The following is a 19474-nucleotide window of genomic DNA, read 5'->3' on the forward strand; positions in this document are numbered from 1 at the left end:
CTTCTTCATGTTGTCATTCCAGTTTCTTCATTAGGTTAGTTATAGTTAGAACCCTAACTCCATGTCTGAGAGAATCCATTTCCAGCCAATTCTAACTGACACCAAATTCTCCCTCATGCTGAGCCCAAAGCTGCCTCCTTGCTCCTTAGAACCACAGAAGGCCAGTGGACCACCTCTGTACCTCGACATCCTTTCAGATATTTAAAGTGTTTTTTTTTCAAGTTGCATAGTTCTTTATTGTACTTTTAATGTAAATATTTGTTCAAGAGTGTAATTGACATGTCAGACTATAATCTCTATTAAGACAGTGAAATTGTCTTTTAAATCTTACTCTGTAGTGCAGAGCACTTAATACACTAGTTGAATGGAAAGAAAAAAAAGGTACAGATGTCTGATTTCCCACTTGTACAAAATTTTGTCAATATTTTTGCTAAAATCAAGAGAGTCACCCAGTATAATCTCTCTTTCTTCTAATTTTAATACCCTTATATTTTAATGTATAGTCCTTTGCCTTGAACACATTTCTAATACGATATTGAACAATTTTATATTTATAGAAACTTCCAGAGTCCAAAATGATCTAAACAGTAGGATATCTGTGTTGCACAATGAACATATTACTAACCTTTCATCACATATTCAGTGCAATTTTGACATGTGTATTAATACAATGGAACTTCGTATTATCACATTGTAGCTTCAATTATATAAGTCTCATTATTTTTTAAAAAAGCATTCACTAAATAGACACTTTCAAATTACAAACATGTAAGGAACAAGTATGAACAGGGTAAGGTCAGATCTCTTAGGGGTGCTGAGGTAGAAAAAAAGGTTGAGAACTATAAATCCTCAATGATTAAATCTTCTTTTTTAAAAAATAATTTTTTTCTAAGAAATGTATGTGAATCTTTAGCAACTACTAATAATTGGGACCAATAAATACTTACTTCACTGTGGCACTTAGAAGAAAGTTCAGTTGTGGCATTAACAGGTTGTCAGGAGCTGACAGATAGCGATCAAACTGAACCTAAATGAAACAGAGAAATTCGAAACACAAAGTACATATATCTGCTAACAGACCTCCTTAATAATCATCCCTTTCTAAGGATTAAATCCTTGGAAAAATCCCATATTCCAAATAACGAGGTCTTTGTGATCAAAATGAGTTATTTCTTCTATATTCTAACTAAATTCACTGCAAGTGTCAACTCTTTAAGGTACTCAGTTATCAGCAATATCTACTTTTAAAATTTCAAATCCAAGCCATTCATTTTGATCTCCCTCACCAAACATCTGGGTAATAATATTAATAAGATGTTAAGTCATCAGATTTCAAGTCTACTTTACTTTTTAAAATCCAGAGTATCTGTTAATCATTTACTCATCTATTCATTATTAATATACATCAAGTACCTGTTATTGCTAAGGTACCTTATAACATAATGTAAATATAATGGTGAGCAAAAAAAGACAGTCCTTAGCTTCACAGAGCCCATGGTCTAGTGAGAGAGGTAGTAAACAAATGTAAATAAAGGAAAAACCAAGGTACCAATACTATAAAAGCATCCATCATGAGGACACAGATCTAATCTTTGCATTTGGCAAAAGCGTCTCTGAGCAAAGGACATTTTAAGTAAAATCGTGAAGATGAACTGACATTAGGCTAAGTGTGTGCGTAGTGTGGGGACAGTGTGGATGAAGGCTTAGGTGAGAAAGAATGGCTACTAGAGCTCAGTTCATGTAGGACTTGAAAGCTTTTCTAACTGATTCTAATTTCTACTGTAAAAGCATTAGCAAAACCATTAAAGGAGGGAAATAACAAAAGGGGGAAAATAATCTGATTTGAATTTAAGATGCTAACTCTGGCCACAGCAAAAAGAATCAAAGGGGAGGTCGTACAAAGCAGATGCAAGGGCAACAAATGGGTAGCTCCTGCAGCATCTCAGACAACAAGGGCAACAGGAATGAAAAGAAAAGAAGATATCTGAGAAAATTAGAGAGCAAAATCATCACGATTTGGTTAGTAGTAAATGGGATGAAGGGGTTGACTCTGAGATTTTGGATCTGCATAATTTAATTCACAGCATTATCACAATTCACAACTGTATTCTTTACACACTTATTTAGTTGCGTGATAAATGCAGCTCTTATTGGTGGTTGTCTCTCATGATATATAGCCTAACTTCTTCATGTTGTCATTCCTGTTTCCTCATTAGGTTAGGAGTAAAATTCTGAAACTGAAGAAAACCTAAATAGGAATAATGAGACTATTAGGGCATGGTGAAATATTACTACCAATGTCTGCCTTGATCAGACCTCTTTAAAGGAATACATGTGCAATCATTATGACTGGACCCAGTTGTGAATACAGACAGTCATCACATGGGAAAGAGTAAGAATAACACTCCATATGGAAACGTACACTGACACGCTTTATTGTGTACTTACCATCGCAGCCTTCAGTGCCACAGAATCTAGGTTGGGCAAATTAGCTAAAGGGCCCTTAAGGAACAAAAGGCCAAAAACAAGATGAAAACAGGTGCTATATGTTACAGTTCACTTATCAAATACAGTCCATTAGGAGACTTCCCAAATTTGAAAATTTAGCTTATTTCCAAAGAACGTCCTATCTTCAACCTCAATTAAAAGAGGGACTATGATCTGTTAATTTTTGTATAACTAGCGTGAAGGTCCTCAATAATATGTCTCGGAGTGAGGAGCACATATGTTTACGAACAATGAAATAGCAGGATACTTCAGATTTGACCATAAGCAAGAAAAAAGGGCAGTTAAGTACTGAGAAACGGCAGTGAGACATAGACACCTTAAGAGTCTCACTTTGACAATTTTAGACAGTATAAAAAAGGTAGCAGAATTAGCTCCTTCTGGTGGAAACTTGCCTATTACCTTATCAAAAGAAAAAATTCAAACCTGTGATCTTTGAGAGTGTCACTTAAAGAGTTCCTGGGCTATAAAATATTCTTCATCTTAATGTTATTTAAAAGAGTTTTTTGCTTTTTAAGCAAAGATGCCTATATGGTTTCCTAGGCTTCTCTCCCATTCTGTGTTCTAATTCTACTGGAGTTCCATAACTGAACAAGATCATATGCTAGCCCCAGAAGTATTTACCTTTCCAAATAATAGACCATGATCTGCTAAATTAAAAGGGGGAATGACTGCTCTTTATATATAGTAATCTATGCATTCAATTAGTTGATGGTGATAAAGGACTCTGAAAAATTTACCATTGTATTACTATCTATAGTGAGAAGGACAGTTAACATTTGGGGACACTCTACTATTTTTTTTTTCATTTATTTGTATTAGTTGGAGGCTAATTACTTTACAATATTGTAGTGGTTTCTGCCATACATTGACATGAGTCAGCCATGGCTCTACATGTGTTCCCCATCCTGATCCCCCCTCCCACCTCCCTCCCCACACTCTACTATATTTCAGGTAGTCATCTGAGCACTACACAGGCGTTATCTCACTTAATCATCAGAATAACGCTATGTTACAGATATTAGTACCATCAATTTACAAATGAGGAAACAGAGACAAGTCACTTTCCCAGTGAGAAATTGCGATTAAGCGGCAGAGCCAAGATTCTAATGAGTCTAGCTCTAGAAGACACAGTCTAAATCAGTGTTTCTCTCTAGGTAGAAACAGCCACGTGCTTACCTGTTCAGCTTTATGTTGCTGTACTGTGTTATAGATATAACTCAAGCCTGCTCTGGTTAAAACATAAGAAGCTTGCTCGTTTATAAGTGTGTCCAAATGTGCTTCAATCTAAAATAAAATACAATTAAAAGAAAACATTTTAAAGAAGAATAGGACTGATGAGAGTGGAGACGAGCCTGGACTCTCAGCTCTTCATCGCGCTCCTTGCTGAGGCGCAGGGACTGCTCTTATACAAAGACTGTTCCTTCCTCAAAGAGGAAGTCCTCTCACAAATGGGAAGAAAGTCTTCTTTGAGGATTCCAGGACTAGCCACTAGTCAAAAAAATCTGAGTTGCTTCTTAGCTCTTTTAAAAGCTGGTATGACGCAAACAAACAAAAACTACTCATCAAGAACAACAATGTAAAATAAAATACTTAGGAAGAATTCTGGGAGGATGAGGACTTGTTCCTCACATCCACACTGCCTCATGCTCCCAACTTATTGGACTGACTCAGCCAATCAGATATGCCATCTGGAGAGGCCTGGAGGAAATCCCACAGGGGCTGAAGCTCTAAGTTCTCCTGAAGAAAGCAGATCTAGGGGAGATGGTTGAGGACCCAGCAGAAGACTAGTCAGAGACGTCAGGCTCAGGCTGCCTACAGAGACTGTGCTGGCAGATGTGAGCTGTATGTGCTCACCTGCTGTGTGCTGTTCTTGGGGAAGCCACCTACGGCTAATGGGGGCAGAAGTCACAGGAGGAGACTGCCCGGTGGGATGACAAATTCCCAGGAAGGGAATTCCCTTCCCTTTACCAGTACAGGTCTGAAAGCCTGGAGCTCTTCCTGCTGTTCCTCCCTGCTATCAACCTGTTTACCAATGACACAGTTCACCATTAACAGATGATGTTCCCACTTCAATGCTTGCCATTGTCCAAGCCTCTACAGTATCTGAGGCCCTCCCCTTAAAAAACTTACAACTGGTTTTAAAAAGGTGATAGGTTCTAAGAGGAAAGCCACCAGAGTAATGAAAACAAGTGTCTTTTCTTGAGGTAACACAGGTAGCTCAGACAGCAAACAATCCACCTGCAACGCAGGAGACCCGGCTTCGATTCCGAGGTTGGGAAGATCTCCTGGAAAAGGGAATGGTAACCCACTCCAGTATTCTTGCCTGGAAAATTCCATGGACAGAGGGGCCTGGTGGGATACAGTCCATGGAGTTGTAAAAAGTCACATGACTGAGCGACTAACACATGTATACTGAAAGACACAGGGCACTTTAATTTTTTTCAAGTGAATGCCCAAGAAAGTACAATTAGAACCTTAGAACCTTTACTTACTAGTCTCTTTGAAAATTCAAGAAAAATAAGATTGCAAATATAAATATTTAATGAAAGAGTTACCACTAAGAACCAAATTAGTGTCTGAAAGAAAAATGGAAGAACAGTAATACAGAATAAATATCAAAGAAATATATTAAAGTGAAGAGGTTTAAACAGAAATTAAAAGACAAATTCAGGAGATAAAGCCAACTAAGGACAGAAGCTTTTTATATTCAGAATATAAAAAGTAACAGATGGAGAAGTGATAATTAATTAAAGATAACAGAAAACTTTCTTGAGCAAAAAAAAAAAAAGGTTGAATCTCCAGACTGAAATGGCTCTGCAAAGTCCAAAATGGAAGTAACAAAAAAAAGAGACATACTAAAAAATATCCTGAGGAAATATCTGAACTCAAAGGAAAATCCTTATAAGCTTCCACACGAATAAAATAGAATGTTTATTGCAAAACTAAAGAGAATCAGACTAGCCTGGATTTCTTACTTTGAACACTGGAAGAAGTTTAAGAATGGAAGAAAATTACCAGACTATTGATAGAAAATATCTGAAAATCAAGAATCCTCTACTAAACAAGGAAAACCATTACTGCAGGGGCATGCCGTCCAGCAAGCAGCCACACCCTTGCCCATTCCTTCCACACTGACTCTGGGCTGGTCCATGAGACCAGCACTGGCCACCGGCCTGACAGCAAGCATGATGCAGACCTAATAAGCACTTACATGGTGGGGTGTGTCCTCTGGGGATGCAAAAAATAACTCTGAGGTATTTAAGAAACAAGGATAACTAGTGATAAAACAGATTGTTGGACAACTGATACATATCTGCACATTTCAGGAATAGATTTAAGACAAATGGCAGTTTGGGGTTGAATTAGTGACAAATACATTAAAAACCAATGAATTTTTAAAAAAGATTTTCACTAATTATACATAAACAATTTGGGAAGAAAGAAAAATTAATCATACTTCATATTTTGTTAAAAAAAAAAAAAGAGAAGAAAAAAGAAAGGATTTGACAGCAGGAAATACCACGAATTTAGAGGTCTCAAAACTCATTCCTTGGAAAAACCAAAAACAACACATTTTTACCACAGCCATTGCCAACTGTTTATATTCTTGTGATAATAAAGAAGATTCAGAGTTTTGTTGTTTTTTTTAAATCATTTTTATCTACCAAATCACTATTTCAAACTCAGAAGTCAAGTGTCTGGTAAATTTTATAAATGGCGTTGTTGTGACTCTTAAGTGAGACCATTTGGCTTAAGGACTAGCATGGTTGGTTTAACAAATTGTAATGTTGTGCCTAACACTGATTTACACATAGGCAAAAATGTATCTGTCCTTTGCAACACCTTCCGCACAAGCTCCGCAGCTTGAAAAATATATAGCACGTTATTCACAGTTCGGAAACTGAAATCTGCATACAGGATAACAGTTCAAATTAGTCAGAAAAGCTCCATTCCACCACCATGTACTATGATTTGAATAAAATATCCTACTCGTTACATACCATGGCTTCTCCAAAAACTAAAATACTGAATATGCCTGGGGGGAAGGGAGGTACTATCAGACTATAACAAGGGATTCAGAGAAATCAGGTCACTGAAGTTGGCTTACAGCCAGTAACTGAGATCATGTATGGAAAAAGAAGATTTCATCACAGTGAGCAGTCACATTATGGCAAAATTAACCTGGAACTGCAGCATTTCCAGACGTCTGTCAGTGAATTCAAACAGAGCTAATGTCGTCTTCATCATATATAATGAATTGACCATGAAAGTGGCCATGTCAGCTGTGCCCAAATGGCTGGCTGATACAGTACACATCTGGAGGAGAGGATCCAAGACACATGATAAAACCTAAAATGAGAAATAGAATTAAACAGACCCTTCATCTCCGTACCAGTGATACAGGTCTGCGTTGATGCCAAACTAAAGAGGAGGGGACCAACTTACAGAAGCACACATGAAAGATTACCATTTAATGGTATAAAAATCGTAACTCTTAGAACACGCATCACTGAACATATATTACTTTTTACATTAATGGGAAATGGTTTAATATTTGAAGGAAAAAACACTGAGAAGGGGTGTCGAGATAGATGGGTTACAAAATGCCAGAATTTCAACAGAATGTATCCTAGCGGAGCAGTAAGAGCCCTGACGGGTGCATTTACAACACACCTGCACAAAGTCAGCTTGACGGGCATCTAATGGCACAACTGAAGAATCATGAGATGCTAGAACTTCACGCAGCAACACGAGCGTCTGATTTAAGGCAGAACTCGGTCCAAGATCAGGTGGTGGGAGTTCAACCTAAAATAAAGGAAGATCTATACACTGCTTATATTTTTCTACTAAATTCTAGTGTCTAAATAAATGCCAGTTCACAGTAAAATCATTCATATGCAAGACATAAAGCACTGGCTGACACATTACAAAATCTATCATCTATCAATTGTTTGTTCTCTATTGTACTAATGAAAATCACAGAAAGTGACACAAAAGTTTTTGTTAGATTATCTCAGAATTAATATATCAGAAGTATAGAATTTGTACTTTTAAAATACAAAAAATTATGAGGAAAAACTTCGTAGTCTTTGAATTTAGGATTATATTTTCATATGGATTTGAAACGGCCTATTTTGTTTAGCCCAAGTCTTAAGAAAAAAGTAATTCAGAGAGAGACCAGCACTTCCCCAACTATAACTGAGAGTCACCACTCCCCGTCATGCCCCAGTCTCAGATATTGTGGCTCAATATGTACAGGTTCAGGGTCTATATACTTGAAACCAAGTCCCCTAAAACTGAGTTCCCTCACTGCGTTTATGAGTAATCTCTTATCCAAAACCAGACTCCCTCTCTTGTCCTGCCCGTGTTCCCCTCTGGACTGAAGAGTATCAAAGAAAAGGAGAGACTGAAACCAGCAGGACCCTGTAGGACATTCCCAGGTACAAAAGCCCCTCCGTGTCCCCCATCTCCTGTTTGTGGAACAAAAGGTTTTAGTCTCCTACGTGCCTTTTCTGAGTTCCGAAGAACAGAAGCAAACGGTTTATGATTAGGACAACAAATGCACAGGACTTCTAGTTCCTCCTGGAAAGATAGAGATAACAACCCGATGCATACTCTTGAGTTGTTCTGGAGAAAGTAAGACCCCCATCTGGGCAGAGAATGGTGACCACATGCTGATCACTAACACACAGACCCCTGCTGGAACCAGCAAGTTAAGATTCCCAGAACATCACCCTGTTACCTTATCACCAATAAGGTAATGAATAACCAATAACCAACCAGAAGGTCCACAAACTGGTCATACATCCTAAGATCCTTTCCCCTAACACTGTCTTTAATAACCCTTCCTGAAAGCCATTGAGGAATTTCCATCTTGTGAGCATTAGCTGCCCATTCTCCTGGCTTGGCACTCTGCAAATAAACACTTACTTCGCTCCAAACACCCACGGTCAGAGTTTGGCTTTCCGGCCCTGTGGGCACATGAGGCCCCACTCGGTAACATACATTGAAACCATCACCACGTTCTATACCACAACCGTTTCCTCTGAAAGTTTCCTCTTACTTTACTTATTTATGGAATTACAATTTTAAGTCAGTAAAATTATTCAAAAGAAATTTAAGAGTGCAAGTTAATGTTTGAAATGTAAAAAGCAATTAACAACTTTTTCACATACTTTTATTTAAAATTTAAAAAGCATTTTAGCTGAAAACATTGTTTTTGTTTGTTTTTCCTGGCAGAATAATCTGCAAGGAATAATGTAAAACTCAAAGTATTCCTCTAAAAAAGCACTTTTCAAACTTTAATATGCAAACAAATGACCAGGGAATCTGGTTAAATGCACATTCTGATTCAGCAGATCTGAATCTTAATCTCAGGTGCCTGAGGTTCTTCATCTCAGCTAAATTTATAAACTCCGAGGTGATGCCCAAGCTGCTCCTCCAAGAACTACAATTTGAACAGTAAAAAGACATTCTAGACAGGAGTGATATCCAAGAATTTAAATCAAAATTTAAAGGACCATTTAGATTTTCTTTTCAGAGTGCTAGGCAAATCAACCCTGCTTACTATTAATTTGATATGGGTTTCATTTATGATAAAACATACCCTTTAAATTAGTATTGTATTATTATAGTGCAAAGAACTTTTCAGAAAATGTCTCTCTAGCTAAAACTGATATGACATTGTATCTTCTAGGGCATCCTTTAGATTTTGCTAGATGCACAGCTATGAATGTTTCAGGAGAGCCTGATAAACAAGGGAGTACACATACTTGACTACTGAAGTGCTTCAAACACTTTGTTAGGGAAAAGGTACATCTTTCAATAAAATAATGTCCTTGAATTTTCCTTTAGCATACCAGATAAAGAATTAGCTCCCAAATGTGTCTTTTTAAAAGCAAAGAAGGAATCATAAAAGAGTTCGTTTCTGGCTATACCTTTATTTTAAAAGCTATTCTTCCTAACAATTTTATAATCCACTTTAAAATTCTATTAACAAAAACTGAGTGCTTTGGTAGTGAAGACCATTCTGCAATACGTGTTTTCCTAATAAGGCTATAATCTTCTTAGAAGAGATGAATGGTTTATAAGAGGCAGAACAAGATGATAATATACTTAACATAAAATATGGAACATTAAAATTTGGAGAAAGATTTTCTGAAAGAAACCTGAAATGGTTGTGTACATATAAGTAACACATGAGCTATAAACAGTATCATATTTCAATCTCAACATAATGTTAAAATATCCCTAAATATTACCCAATTCATATCTAAGAAAAACATTTCAGGGCATAATTATTGATAATAACAATAAATAATAATAAGTCAAAACCCATTCACCTAATCTCACATAGGCTGCAGTATTAATTGGTACTTAATATATTCAAATTACAATTCTTTCCCTGTTTTTACCCTATTCTGTTCTAGAATTTAGCTGGAAGATGCCACACTTAAAATTTACCTTTCATTAACCATTGTATTTTCCTGCAACTTTTATTTTAACTTTATAAGAGGAATACAGTATTTTAAAACTTGGTGGGTTTTTTGAATGAAAATAAAACAAAATAAATGGATAACCATTTGAGAAAAATAAGTGTGATCCTTCCTTCCCCTCATGGACAAAAATAAACTTTATGTAGATTAAAAACTCAATATAAGAGTGAAATTACAAAAAGACCTAAGAACACACATTTATATAAATTTATTAAATACTCTAACACTTTCCCACTAATAGATATTAACTTTAGCATATAATAAATTCTATACATATTTTCTTGATGTGGGAAGGTTTTTGAAGTACATTTTTTTTTTCAGTTTTAAGCATTTATTTTGCAGTGGTACATTTTATAGCAAGTTCCCAAAAGTGAAACAATAGAGAAAAAACATGTTAGATTTTACTGTGTAAACATTAGAAGGGATGTATCAGAATATACTACAAGCAAAATCAAAACGTAAATGATGACATGGAGAAAAGATCTGTAATATATGACACTTAATGTTCATAATGCATAAAAATATCAGAAAATAACAAGAATAAGATACAACTTAGTAGGAAAATGGCAAAGAACTTGAAAAAACAATCCATGTGGTAATTATAATGACTGACTTTCACTTGCTTAACTATCCCTGCAATCCAGTTGGGCAGGCTGTATAATCTTTTCTAAGGATTTCATTTGGTTTGCTAGTTATTATACTTTTCAACTCCAGAATTTCTTTCTGAGATTCTCTAACTCTTGGCAGGTATTTCCATTTTGTCCACACACTGTTCTCTTGACTCATGTTTAACATAACTGTTCTAAAGTCTTTGGCTGGTAGATGTGCCATCAAGCCACTGTATATTATTACAGACACATATATTCCTCCTCTAAAGGCAAAGGAGAAAAGGAAAGATATATCCATTTGAATGCAGAGTTCCAAGGACTAGCAAAGAGAGGTAAGAAAGCCTTCCTCGTGATCAATGCAAAGAAATAGAAGAAAACACAGAATGGGAAAGACCAGAGATCTCGTCAAGAAAATGAGAGATACCAAAGGAACATTTCAAGCAAGACAGGCACAATAAAGGACAGAAGTGGTATGGACCTAACAGAAGCAGAAGATATTAAAAAGAGATGGCAAGAATACATAAAACCACCATACAAAAAAGATCTTCATGACCCAGATAACCATGATGGTGTGATCACTCACCTAGAGCCAGACATCCTGGAACGCGAAGTCACATGGGCCTTAGGAAGCCTCACTATGAACAAAGATAGTGGAAGTGAGGAATTCCAGTTGAGCTCTTTCAAATCCTAAAAGATGATGCTGTGAAAGTGCTGCACTCAATATGTCAGCAAATTTGGAAAATTTAGCAGTGGCCACAGGACTGGAGAAAGTCAGTTTTCATTCCAATCCCAAAGAAAGGCAAAGCTAAAGAATGTTCAAACAAATGTACAACTGTACTTATTTCACACACTAGCAAAGTAACACCCAAAATTCTCCAAGCCAGGCTTCAACAGTACACGAACTGTGAACTTCCAGATGTTCAAGCCAGATTTAGAAAAGGCAGAGGAGCCAGAGATCAAATTGCCAACATCTGTTGGGTCATCAAAAAAGCAAGAGAGTTCCAGAAAAACATCTACTTCTGCTTTACTGACTATGCCAAAGCCTTTGACTGTGTGGATCACAACAAACTGTGGAAAATTCTAAAAGAGACGGGAATACCAGACCATCTTACATGCCTCCTGAGAAATCTGTATCCAAGTCAAGAAGCAACAGTTAGTACTGGACATGGAACAACACACTGGTTCCAAATAGGAAAAGAAGTACATCAAGGCTGTATATTGTCACCCTGCTTATTTAATTTACATGCAGAGTACATCATGCGAAATGCTGGGCTGGATGAAGCACAAGCTAGAATCAAAATTGCAGGGAGAAATATCAATAAACTCAGGTATGCAGATGACACCACCCTTATGGCAGAAAACGAAGAGGAACTAAAGAGCCTCTTGATGAAAGTGAAAGAGGAGAGTTAAAATGTTGGCTTAAAACTCAGCATTCAAAAAACTAAGATCATGGCATCCAGTCCCATCACTTCACAGCAAATAGATGGGGAAACAATGGAAACAGTGAGAGACTTTTATTTTTTGGAGGCTCCAAAATCACTGCAGATAGGGACTGCAGCCATGAAATTAAAAGATGCTTGCTCCTTTTAATTAAAAGCTATCATAGAAAAGCTATGATAAACCTAGACAGTATATTAAAAAGCAGAGACATTACTTTGACAACAAAGGTCCATCTAGTCAAAGCTTTGGTTTTTCCAGTAGTCACGTATGGATGTGAGAGTTGGACTGTAAAGAAAGGTGAGAATTGATGCTTTTATACTGTACTGTTGCAGAAGACTCTTGAGAGTCCCTTGGACCTCAAGGAGATCAAACTAGTCAATCCTGAAAGAAATCAGTCCTGAATATTCATTGAAAGCACTGATGCTGAAGCTGAAACTCCAATACTTTGGCCACCTGATGTGAAGAACTGACTCATTGGAAAAAACCCTGATGCTGGGAAAGACTGAAGGCAGGAGGAGAAGGGGATGACAGAGGATGAGATAGTTGGATGGCATCACCAACCCAATGGACATGAGTTTGTGCAAGCTCCAAGAGGTGGTGATGGACAGGGAGGCCTGGCGTGCTACAGTCCGTGCAGTCCAAGAGTTGGACATGACTAAGTGACTGAGCTAAACTAATACCCCTCCTTCCTGTGCTAGCATAGCACACTGCGGACATCTTCCATAAAATACATGACTCTACAGTAAGCACTGATTTATCAGACTATTTTCCATGAATGGAAGAGCAATCTGAGACCAACAGACCTTCACTGTTTGCTCTTGTGCTCTCATTAGAAAGCAACATTCAAAGTTTGTATCATGGATGAAATGATTTTAGAAAAATTGTGTCTAAATAATAACTTATATAATAACTGTATCTAAAACAAGAACTGACTGCCGGTTAGTAAACTTCTGGTGATACAGGAAAACACATATGTGAAATACTTCATCTCCACAAATGCATGCTGCTTTTCCAGAAAATTTGAAACCTATGTTAGGGTCAGAGAGTGGACTCTTAAGGTTCCCCTGAGCTTAGGAATGTAAAATCCAGGGCCTCTGAACTGGATTGCTACTGACTGCTCAACACCATACTACAAAACTGCATCTAATATAACCAGGCAATTGGATAGAGCAGCATAAAGTAAAACAAAAATGGTGATTGTGATACATCCCTGAACAAACCTGAGTCCTTAATAATGAAACAAAAACAAAGAAGGATCTGATGGTTATAAACCCATTCCTTAAGGTCTCACCAATTTACTTTTGCACAACACAATGCTCAATGTTAAATACTAGCTCTCACAGAACTCTTTCAGGTTTTTGTTATTTCATTTTTTTTCTTTGCTTTTATGGAATATTTTATTATCTTACTTGTTTCATAATTGCAGTATGTAACTCAAAGGAACATAAATTCCATTATGAAAAAGCTAGACCACCAGTGTAAAAATATATGCCAGCTGTTTAGAAAAAGTATTTACTAAAAGTTCCAGTTTTTCAATCTGTATGTCATTTTAGTCCTGACCTATTAAATATAGAAAATCTGCTTTAATTACAAATTGTGGGTTATTGAAAAATGGTAGTAAAACTAGGGCTTTGAGATTCTACTTCCAACTGTGACTCGATGTTATACTGTTCCAGGAACAGACTATAAGCCTACATCCAGTAAGCCACCCCAAAATGAATTTTCTTGTTCACAGGAAGAACTCAAGAGAACACTAAATGAAATGGGAAAAAAAACTCATCAGTGTAAAAACAATAAAACAGCATTTTAAAATGTGAAAGACTCACACAGTATAAGAACTGCATTTTTCAAACATACCTTGTCCATTAACTTACTGGCATGAAGACTTAAGCTGTTGAAGAATATTTTTTTGCTCAGCAAATGCATTTCTTCAATGGTAGTCAACAATGTAGTTGCGCTATTTCCAATAATGCCACTAAAAGCAAACAATATTTCTGATTGCAAAGCAGGCCTAAACAATTCAGCTCTATAACTGGGTAGAATTCTTTTAAAAGATACAGATTTAAATAAAAGTTTTTATATAGAATATAACCTGTGAATTAAACAATTACTCTAGTTTCATACAGAAATGAGTTTTTTTTTTCTTTTAGGTTAGGTGACAAACAAATGAAAGCAAACTACAGTGTTTTCAATATCTCATAATCTCTTAGAAAAGCAGTGGGTTAGACTAAACCCTTATAGCATGCAAATCCATGTGGCTATTTTTCCACTATTACAGTAAATGCAATTTTTGATTATCTAAGAAAATCTGATTTTAATTTAAAGGAAGCCATTCCATCAGTAGCTCTATGGAGAAAATATTATTAATACTGAGCTTTTTAAATTAAAACTTATGTCATATCAGTAACACATCTGCAAATTATAAAGTATTATGATTATACAGCTGCCAAAAAAGTATATTTAAACTAATTATGAAAAATTTGGCAACATTTTAAAATAACTACTGTACATCCTATAATTCTCAATTTTCTACAAGGATATTCCTTAGACTTGTCCAGTGGGGTTTCTCATTTTTTGCAGAATGTAACACAACCATGTATATAAAACAATTTCCAATTTTATTCTCCTATTCATGTACTGAAAGTGATTCTTCTATTCCTGATACTGGCATGCTTATAAAAAGCGATCTAAAATGATTTTTTAATAGACTATCAAAAATATAGCTTGGAACACCATTGTTTTACCACAACTCACATATAACATGGTCTTACAGTGAATGACATTTACAACAGGGCTCAAGTGTACGTATGCTGTCAAAAGATATATGCATGGTGAAAATGAATGCAAATTTTGGAGTCAAAGATTATATTTTAGACAAGACAAGTGGTTCCTAGATAAGACAAGTGGTTCCTAATCAGATAAAGTCACTTTAATTTAGAGAAGATAAGATAGCTATTAATATTACTTAGAGAAGATAAAGCTATGGTTCTGTTTTACCACTAATGGAAAACTAAATGTTAAAGAAGAATTTATGTTATTTACATCCAGAATAGGACATTTTACTAATTATGCCCTGTTCTGAGCATAATATAGACTTGCCATGGATCTCAAATACAGAAGGACTCAAAAAATACTTCTATTATAGACTTATACTGCTACATAACTGTGTGTGTGTGCAAATGTGTGTTTGTGTGTGTGTGTGTGTGTATGTGTGTGTACAGTTATGCCAGGAAAAAGGAAATAACGAACCTCAAACTATATCATGTATAATATGCAAATAATGACTCATATGGTGTGGAAGTTCTACTAGTTTATACTTAGTCGACAAATAGAATACACACACACACACAAATACTACACTGTGTTCTAACTGAAATGAAGTATGACATGGGATTTAATGAGCACATTTAACCATTCCACTTACCTGATTGTGTGGTGGTAAAATTTGAGGAGGTTAGAAATTTTATATAATAAAACTGCCCCAGGTTCAGCAACTATTACTTGTTCAATTCGAACCTATTAAAACATGTGACAAAAAATTAAACATTTCTTAAAAGTGTAACTTTTTTTTTCATTAATCACATGTGGTGTGAACAGCATTAAAGAGATTAAATTTCATGATTACAGAAATCACAAACTTCCTTCTAAATAAGTAATATCTGAGTATTAAATCAGAGAATGGTAAAACACAAAAAATTTAACAGAGGTATACTCTATGAACAAACGATCCATTACCTATAGAATTTGGCTCAAGACAATTGCTATCAGAAATAATCAATACAATGAGATCATCTTGAGGTTTTTTAACCAGCATACAATGGAATTTAGTCAGCACTAAACGGCAAAGCAGCTGTTACATGCCTAAAATCATCAGTAAAAAGGTACAGCTCTGACTGAAGTGTTAGCAGCAGCAGCAGCTGTGAACCGATAGTACGGGGGAAAAAATGAAAAAAGTTTTACCTTTAAACAACTAAACCAAGTTTCTTGTAATATTAATTAGAGAACAGGAAAGCAGATGGATCCTGAGTTGGCTCCAACATATTTGTCTAATTATAATACTACCAGGGCAGTATCTCAGATCTAGTTCAAAATTAACTTGAAATGCTCAAGATTAACTACTGGGAATCTTTCTAATTAAAATCCATCCTTCACTAATCTTTCCCTAACTAACAAATACAATTTAAACTACACTGAATGTGCTTACTTATATATTACACTACATCTATGCTTAAACTGCAGATAACGTTATGTCTTCTTGTTTTCTAATTAGATTTGAAACACAGACATTGTATTTTCTAGTCCTTTTACATATCTGCAGCATTTAGCAGAATAATACATATGCAGGAGATGTTCAATAAACATTTTTGAAAGCATTTAGATTTTGGAGTATGTCATAATACCAACGAATATGATCTGCTAAAATATTTTACATTATAGATACATGTAAGATAGAACACAAAAACCTTGCATAGAAAATTGGCAATGATTATTTTAAAATGCGTTTTATTATCCGACATTAATCTGTTAATTTGACAAAATTACAGCTTGAATTCAAGTTGCTATTTCTTTAAACTCCAAATAAGGCAATAATTTAACCATATAACATATATAAAATATTTTATATAATATATACAAAGTATTTTACCTTTAGAGGCCTGCACACACCCTCAGTGATATGGCCAACAACTTCTTGAATATTTTCTTCAACACCTACGGTTAATTATAACATAACTGAAATTTTTTTCATATTGCACTGTTTCACAGAAGTACAAAAAATCAACAAACACTAATACCTGTGATTAATAGCATTAATGATAAACATTTAAAATAACCATTAATGGTATTTTATTAAGTTCAATATCTTTTAGGACATTATTAACTATATTAATATCTGAACCTAAAGCTTTATCAATTCATTTGACTGCTGATTAATGAAAAAAGATTGTGAAATTAATTAACTGAAGGAAGTGATGAGTAGATGTATTAGGATCTGTTCCACAAACTCCTTATTCTAGGCAGATGTACTAAGCACACAAACTGCAGGTATAAGATGGAAAACACACCTTACAATTTAATGAAAAAACTGACATTTACTAATTATTGACCACTTATAAAGGTCAGTACCGTGTACTTGGGACACGTACAGCTTGTAACCACCTTCATTGTCACAGATGGAGAAACTGAAGTTTAGAAGAATTCATGCTGTTCCCACAGAAGAACCTATTTCTAACTCCAATTATTTTCTTCCTGCCTCTTAATGTGGCCTCTCATGTATACTTTACTAACAGCTTTGAAGAAATATATTCTTTTAAACGGGGTTATTAGGATAACAGAAAACAACTTTAAACAGTGCAGACTGTGTGCCAATCTATCACAGATGCTGAGTCTAGTCTCAGTATCAATGAGGAGGTTGAGTCCTGCACCCATTTGCACACCAGCCTCTCCTGGAAGATGACATGATGAACCAGCATGGTGTGGGGCCACACCGTGCAAGACAGGCAAGTGACACCCCCACAACATGTCCCTTCCCTTCGTATCAAAACCAGAACATCTTAATTATCCACTAACCCCTTCTATCACAAAACAACTTTGAAACAGTCACATGAGAATGAAAAAAGGGGCTGAGTAGAATTAACAGAAAAGAAAGAAGTAGGAGCTTCATGACCTTAAGAAAAGTCCCCGAGCCTGTGTGCGTATAGACAAAACGGAGACGACATCCCCTTTTGCCTTTAGAGGACAGCGCCATACGAGATCTGAGACAACGTCCATCAGGCACTCCAGAGACACCTTGAGAGGGGAGCAGAGGGGTCCTGGCTTACTAGGGAAGGCCCCAAAGGTCCAGTATAGAAATGCCATCAGCTGTGTCACAAAATCAAAGTGATGGAGAAGAATTAGCGGGAAAATGGGAAACTAGAGAAAGAAAGACTAATGGACGCTTACTGAATCACCTAGTGTGAAGAGTTTATCTCCATGAAGAAAACAGCAACGAGAACAGAAACAGAAATGCTCTGTGTGATGTGCTACATCTCGGATGAGCAGGGACCGCTGGGTGACCCACCTTGTGTAGTTACATGCTTCAAAAGAGCTTCAAGGTGTTCTTTTTCAGAAGCAGTAGCTTGATGGAGCCAAGCCAACATATCTCCTACGTATCTAATGAAGAAACTAAACGTTAGTGAAGATTTCCTTCAGAAAAACACTGAATACCCCAATACTGTCTGCTACTATACCTCAAAGGGTCATGGGAGTGCATTTCAATGGGTCTAGGGGTACCTCCTGGGCCCCCTCTTGTAAGAGCATCAATGAATCCACGAACCACTGTACTTCTTCTGGCTGTTCCAAACTCATCTAAGGTATACCTAGAAGAAACAAGTTATTAACAAACAATTGTTTTTCTTTCTAATGGCTGTATCAAATTATTCATGCACTTTCTCAGATAAGCTATCTAATGCCTTTTTTTACACAATTCTCTCAAGCAATACTGTTTTAAACAACAAAAAATATTTAATAAATAACTTTATCATAGTGATAATCCAATCCAAAGGTGCATCGTTTTATGTCTAAGAAGGAATGCAGGATTTACAATCAGTAACAGAGGTTGTGGCAATAAAGGATAGAGCAGGGGATTTGGTAAAAGTGAAACTCCAGGCAAGGTGGAAACCCTGAACTCTACAGGTTCCAGCGCCCATCCCTTGTCCAAAACATGACACTCCACTGCACAGAGAAGGCCTAGGATGTGGATCTCAGAGGCTGGTTATAGTTAGAACTCTGCAATCCAAAATATAAGACTTTTCCTTCTACATTAAAAAATTCTCATGTATATTATCACAGTATACCACCAAAATTTGTCCAAAATATACCATTCATATTTAAAAGCTTATTTTGACTCCAATGTTAAACACATTACATGCTACTTGAATTTACTGACCAGCTATGCATTAAGAGCACATGCTTTCTTTTACATATATTTACAAGTTATCAATTACAGTTGGCAGGGCCGGGGGTAGGGGGAAGACTTGCAAGGCTGAGGAAATTTTTAGGGAAAAAAGATTCTGAACTGGAAAATCAGACCATCTGGGGTCAAATGATAGGATGGCTTAAAGTTACCAGGAGTCCCTGTTTCCCGGACTAGAATCAGCCTTTGTTTCTCAATGTCAGCACTGGGTGATCAATTGAAAGTTCTGTTTTAAACATACACAGGAAAACAAAATATTTTTTCGTAGTCCCATGTCAGCAGATTCTAGATCCACGAACTTTTAAATCTCTAAACAGCACTCTACTGAGTGTTGAGAATTATTTCATTACCCTACATATAAAGAAAAGTTACAAAAATTTCACCAGTTTTCAAAAGAATTTCTTAGGCTACACTGCTTTCTTTAACATGCTTTTGATTTAATGAAAAACCCACATTTTTTTTTAACAGAA

At 36.0% G+C, this 19474-nt stretch overlaps 1 protein-coding gene across 3 annotated transcripts in view; it reads right to left on the minus strand.

The window, feature by feature from the left end:
• COG6 (component of oligomeric golgi complex 6) overlaps positions 1-19474 on the minus strand; it is a 49094-nt gene that overhangs the window by 11409 nt on the left and 18211 nt on the right. For 2 of the 3 annotated variants that reach the window (XM_061133508.1, XM_061133510.1), the window contains exons 9-18: positions 18280-18408; positions 18111-18202; positions 16698-16762; positions 15477-15568; positions 13910-14027; positions 7183-7314; positions 6691-6858; positions 3685-3792; positions 2449-2502; positions 948-1027 (exon numbers count right to left, since the gene is read on the minus strand). In XM_061133508.1, the coding sequence (XP_060989491.1) occupies positions 948-1027; positions 2449-2502; positions 3685-3792; positions 6691-6858; positions 7183-7314; positions 13910-14027; positions 15477-15568; positions 16698-16762; positions 18111-18202; positions 18280-18408 (1038 nt within the window). The remainder of the gene's footprint in view (positions 1-947; positions 1028-2448; positions 2503-3684; positions 3793-6690; positions 6859-7182; positions 7315-13909; positions 14028-15476; positions 15569-16697; positions 16763-18110; positions 18203-18279; positions 18409-19474) is intronic. The other variant, XM_061133509.1, reaches the window with a different exon arrangement.

This window comes from Dama dama, chromosome 30 (genome assembly GCF_033118175.1).
Source record: "Dama dama isolate Ldn47 chromosome 30, ASM3311817v1, whole genome shotgun sequence".
Lineage (NCBI taxonomy): Eukaryota > Metazoa > Chordata > Mammalia > Artiodactyla > Cervidae > Dama > Dama dama.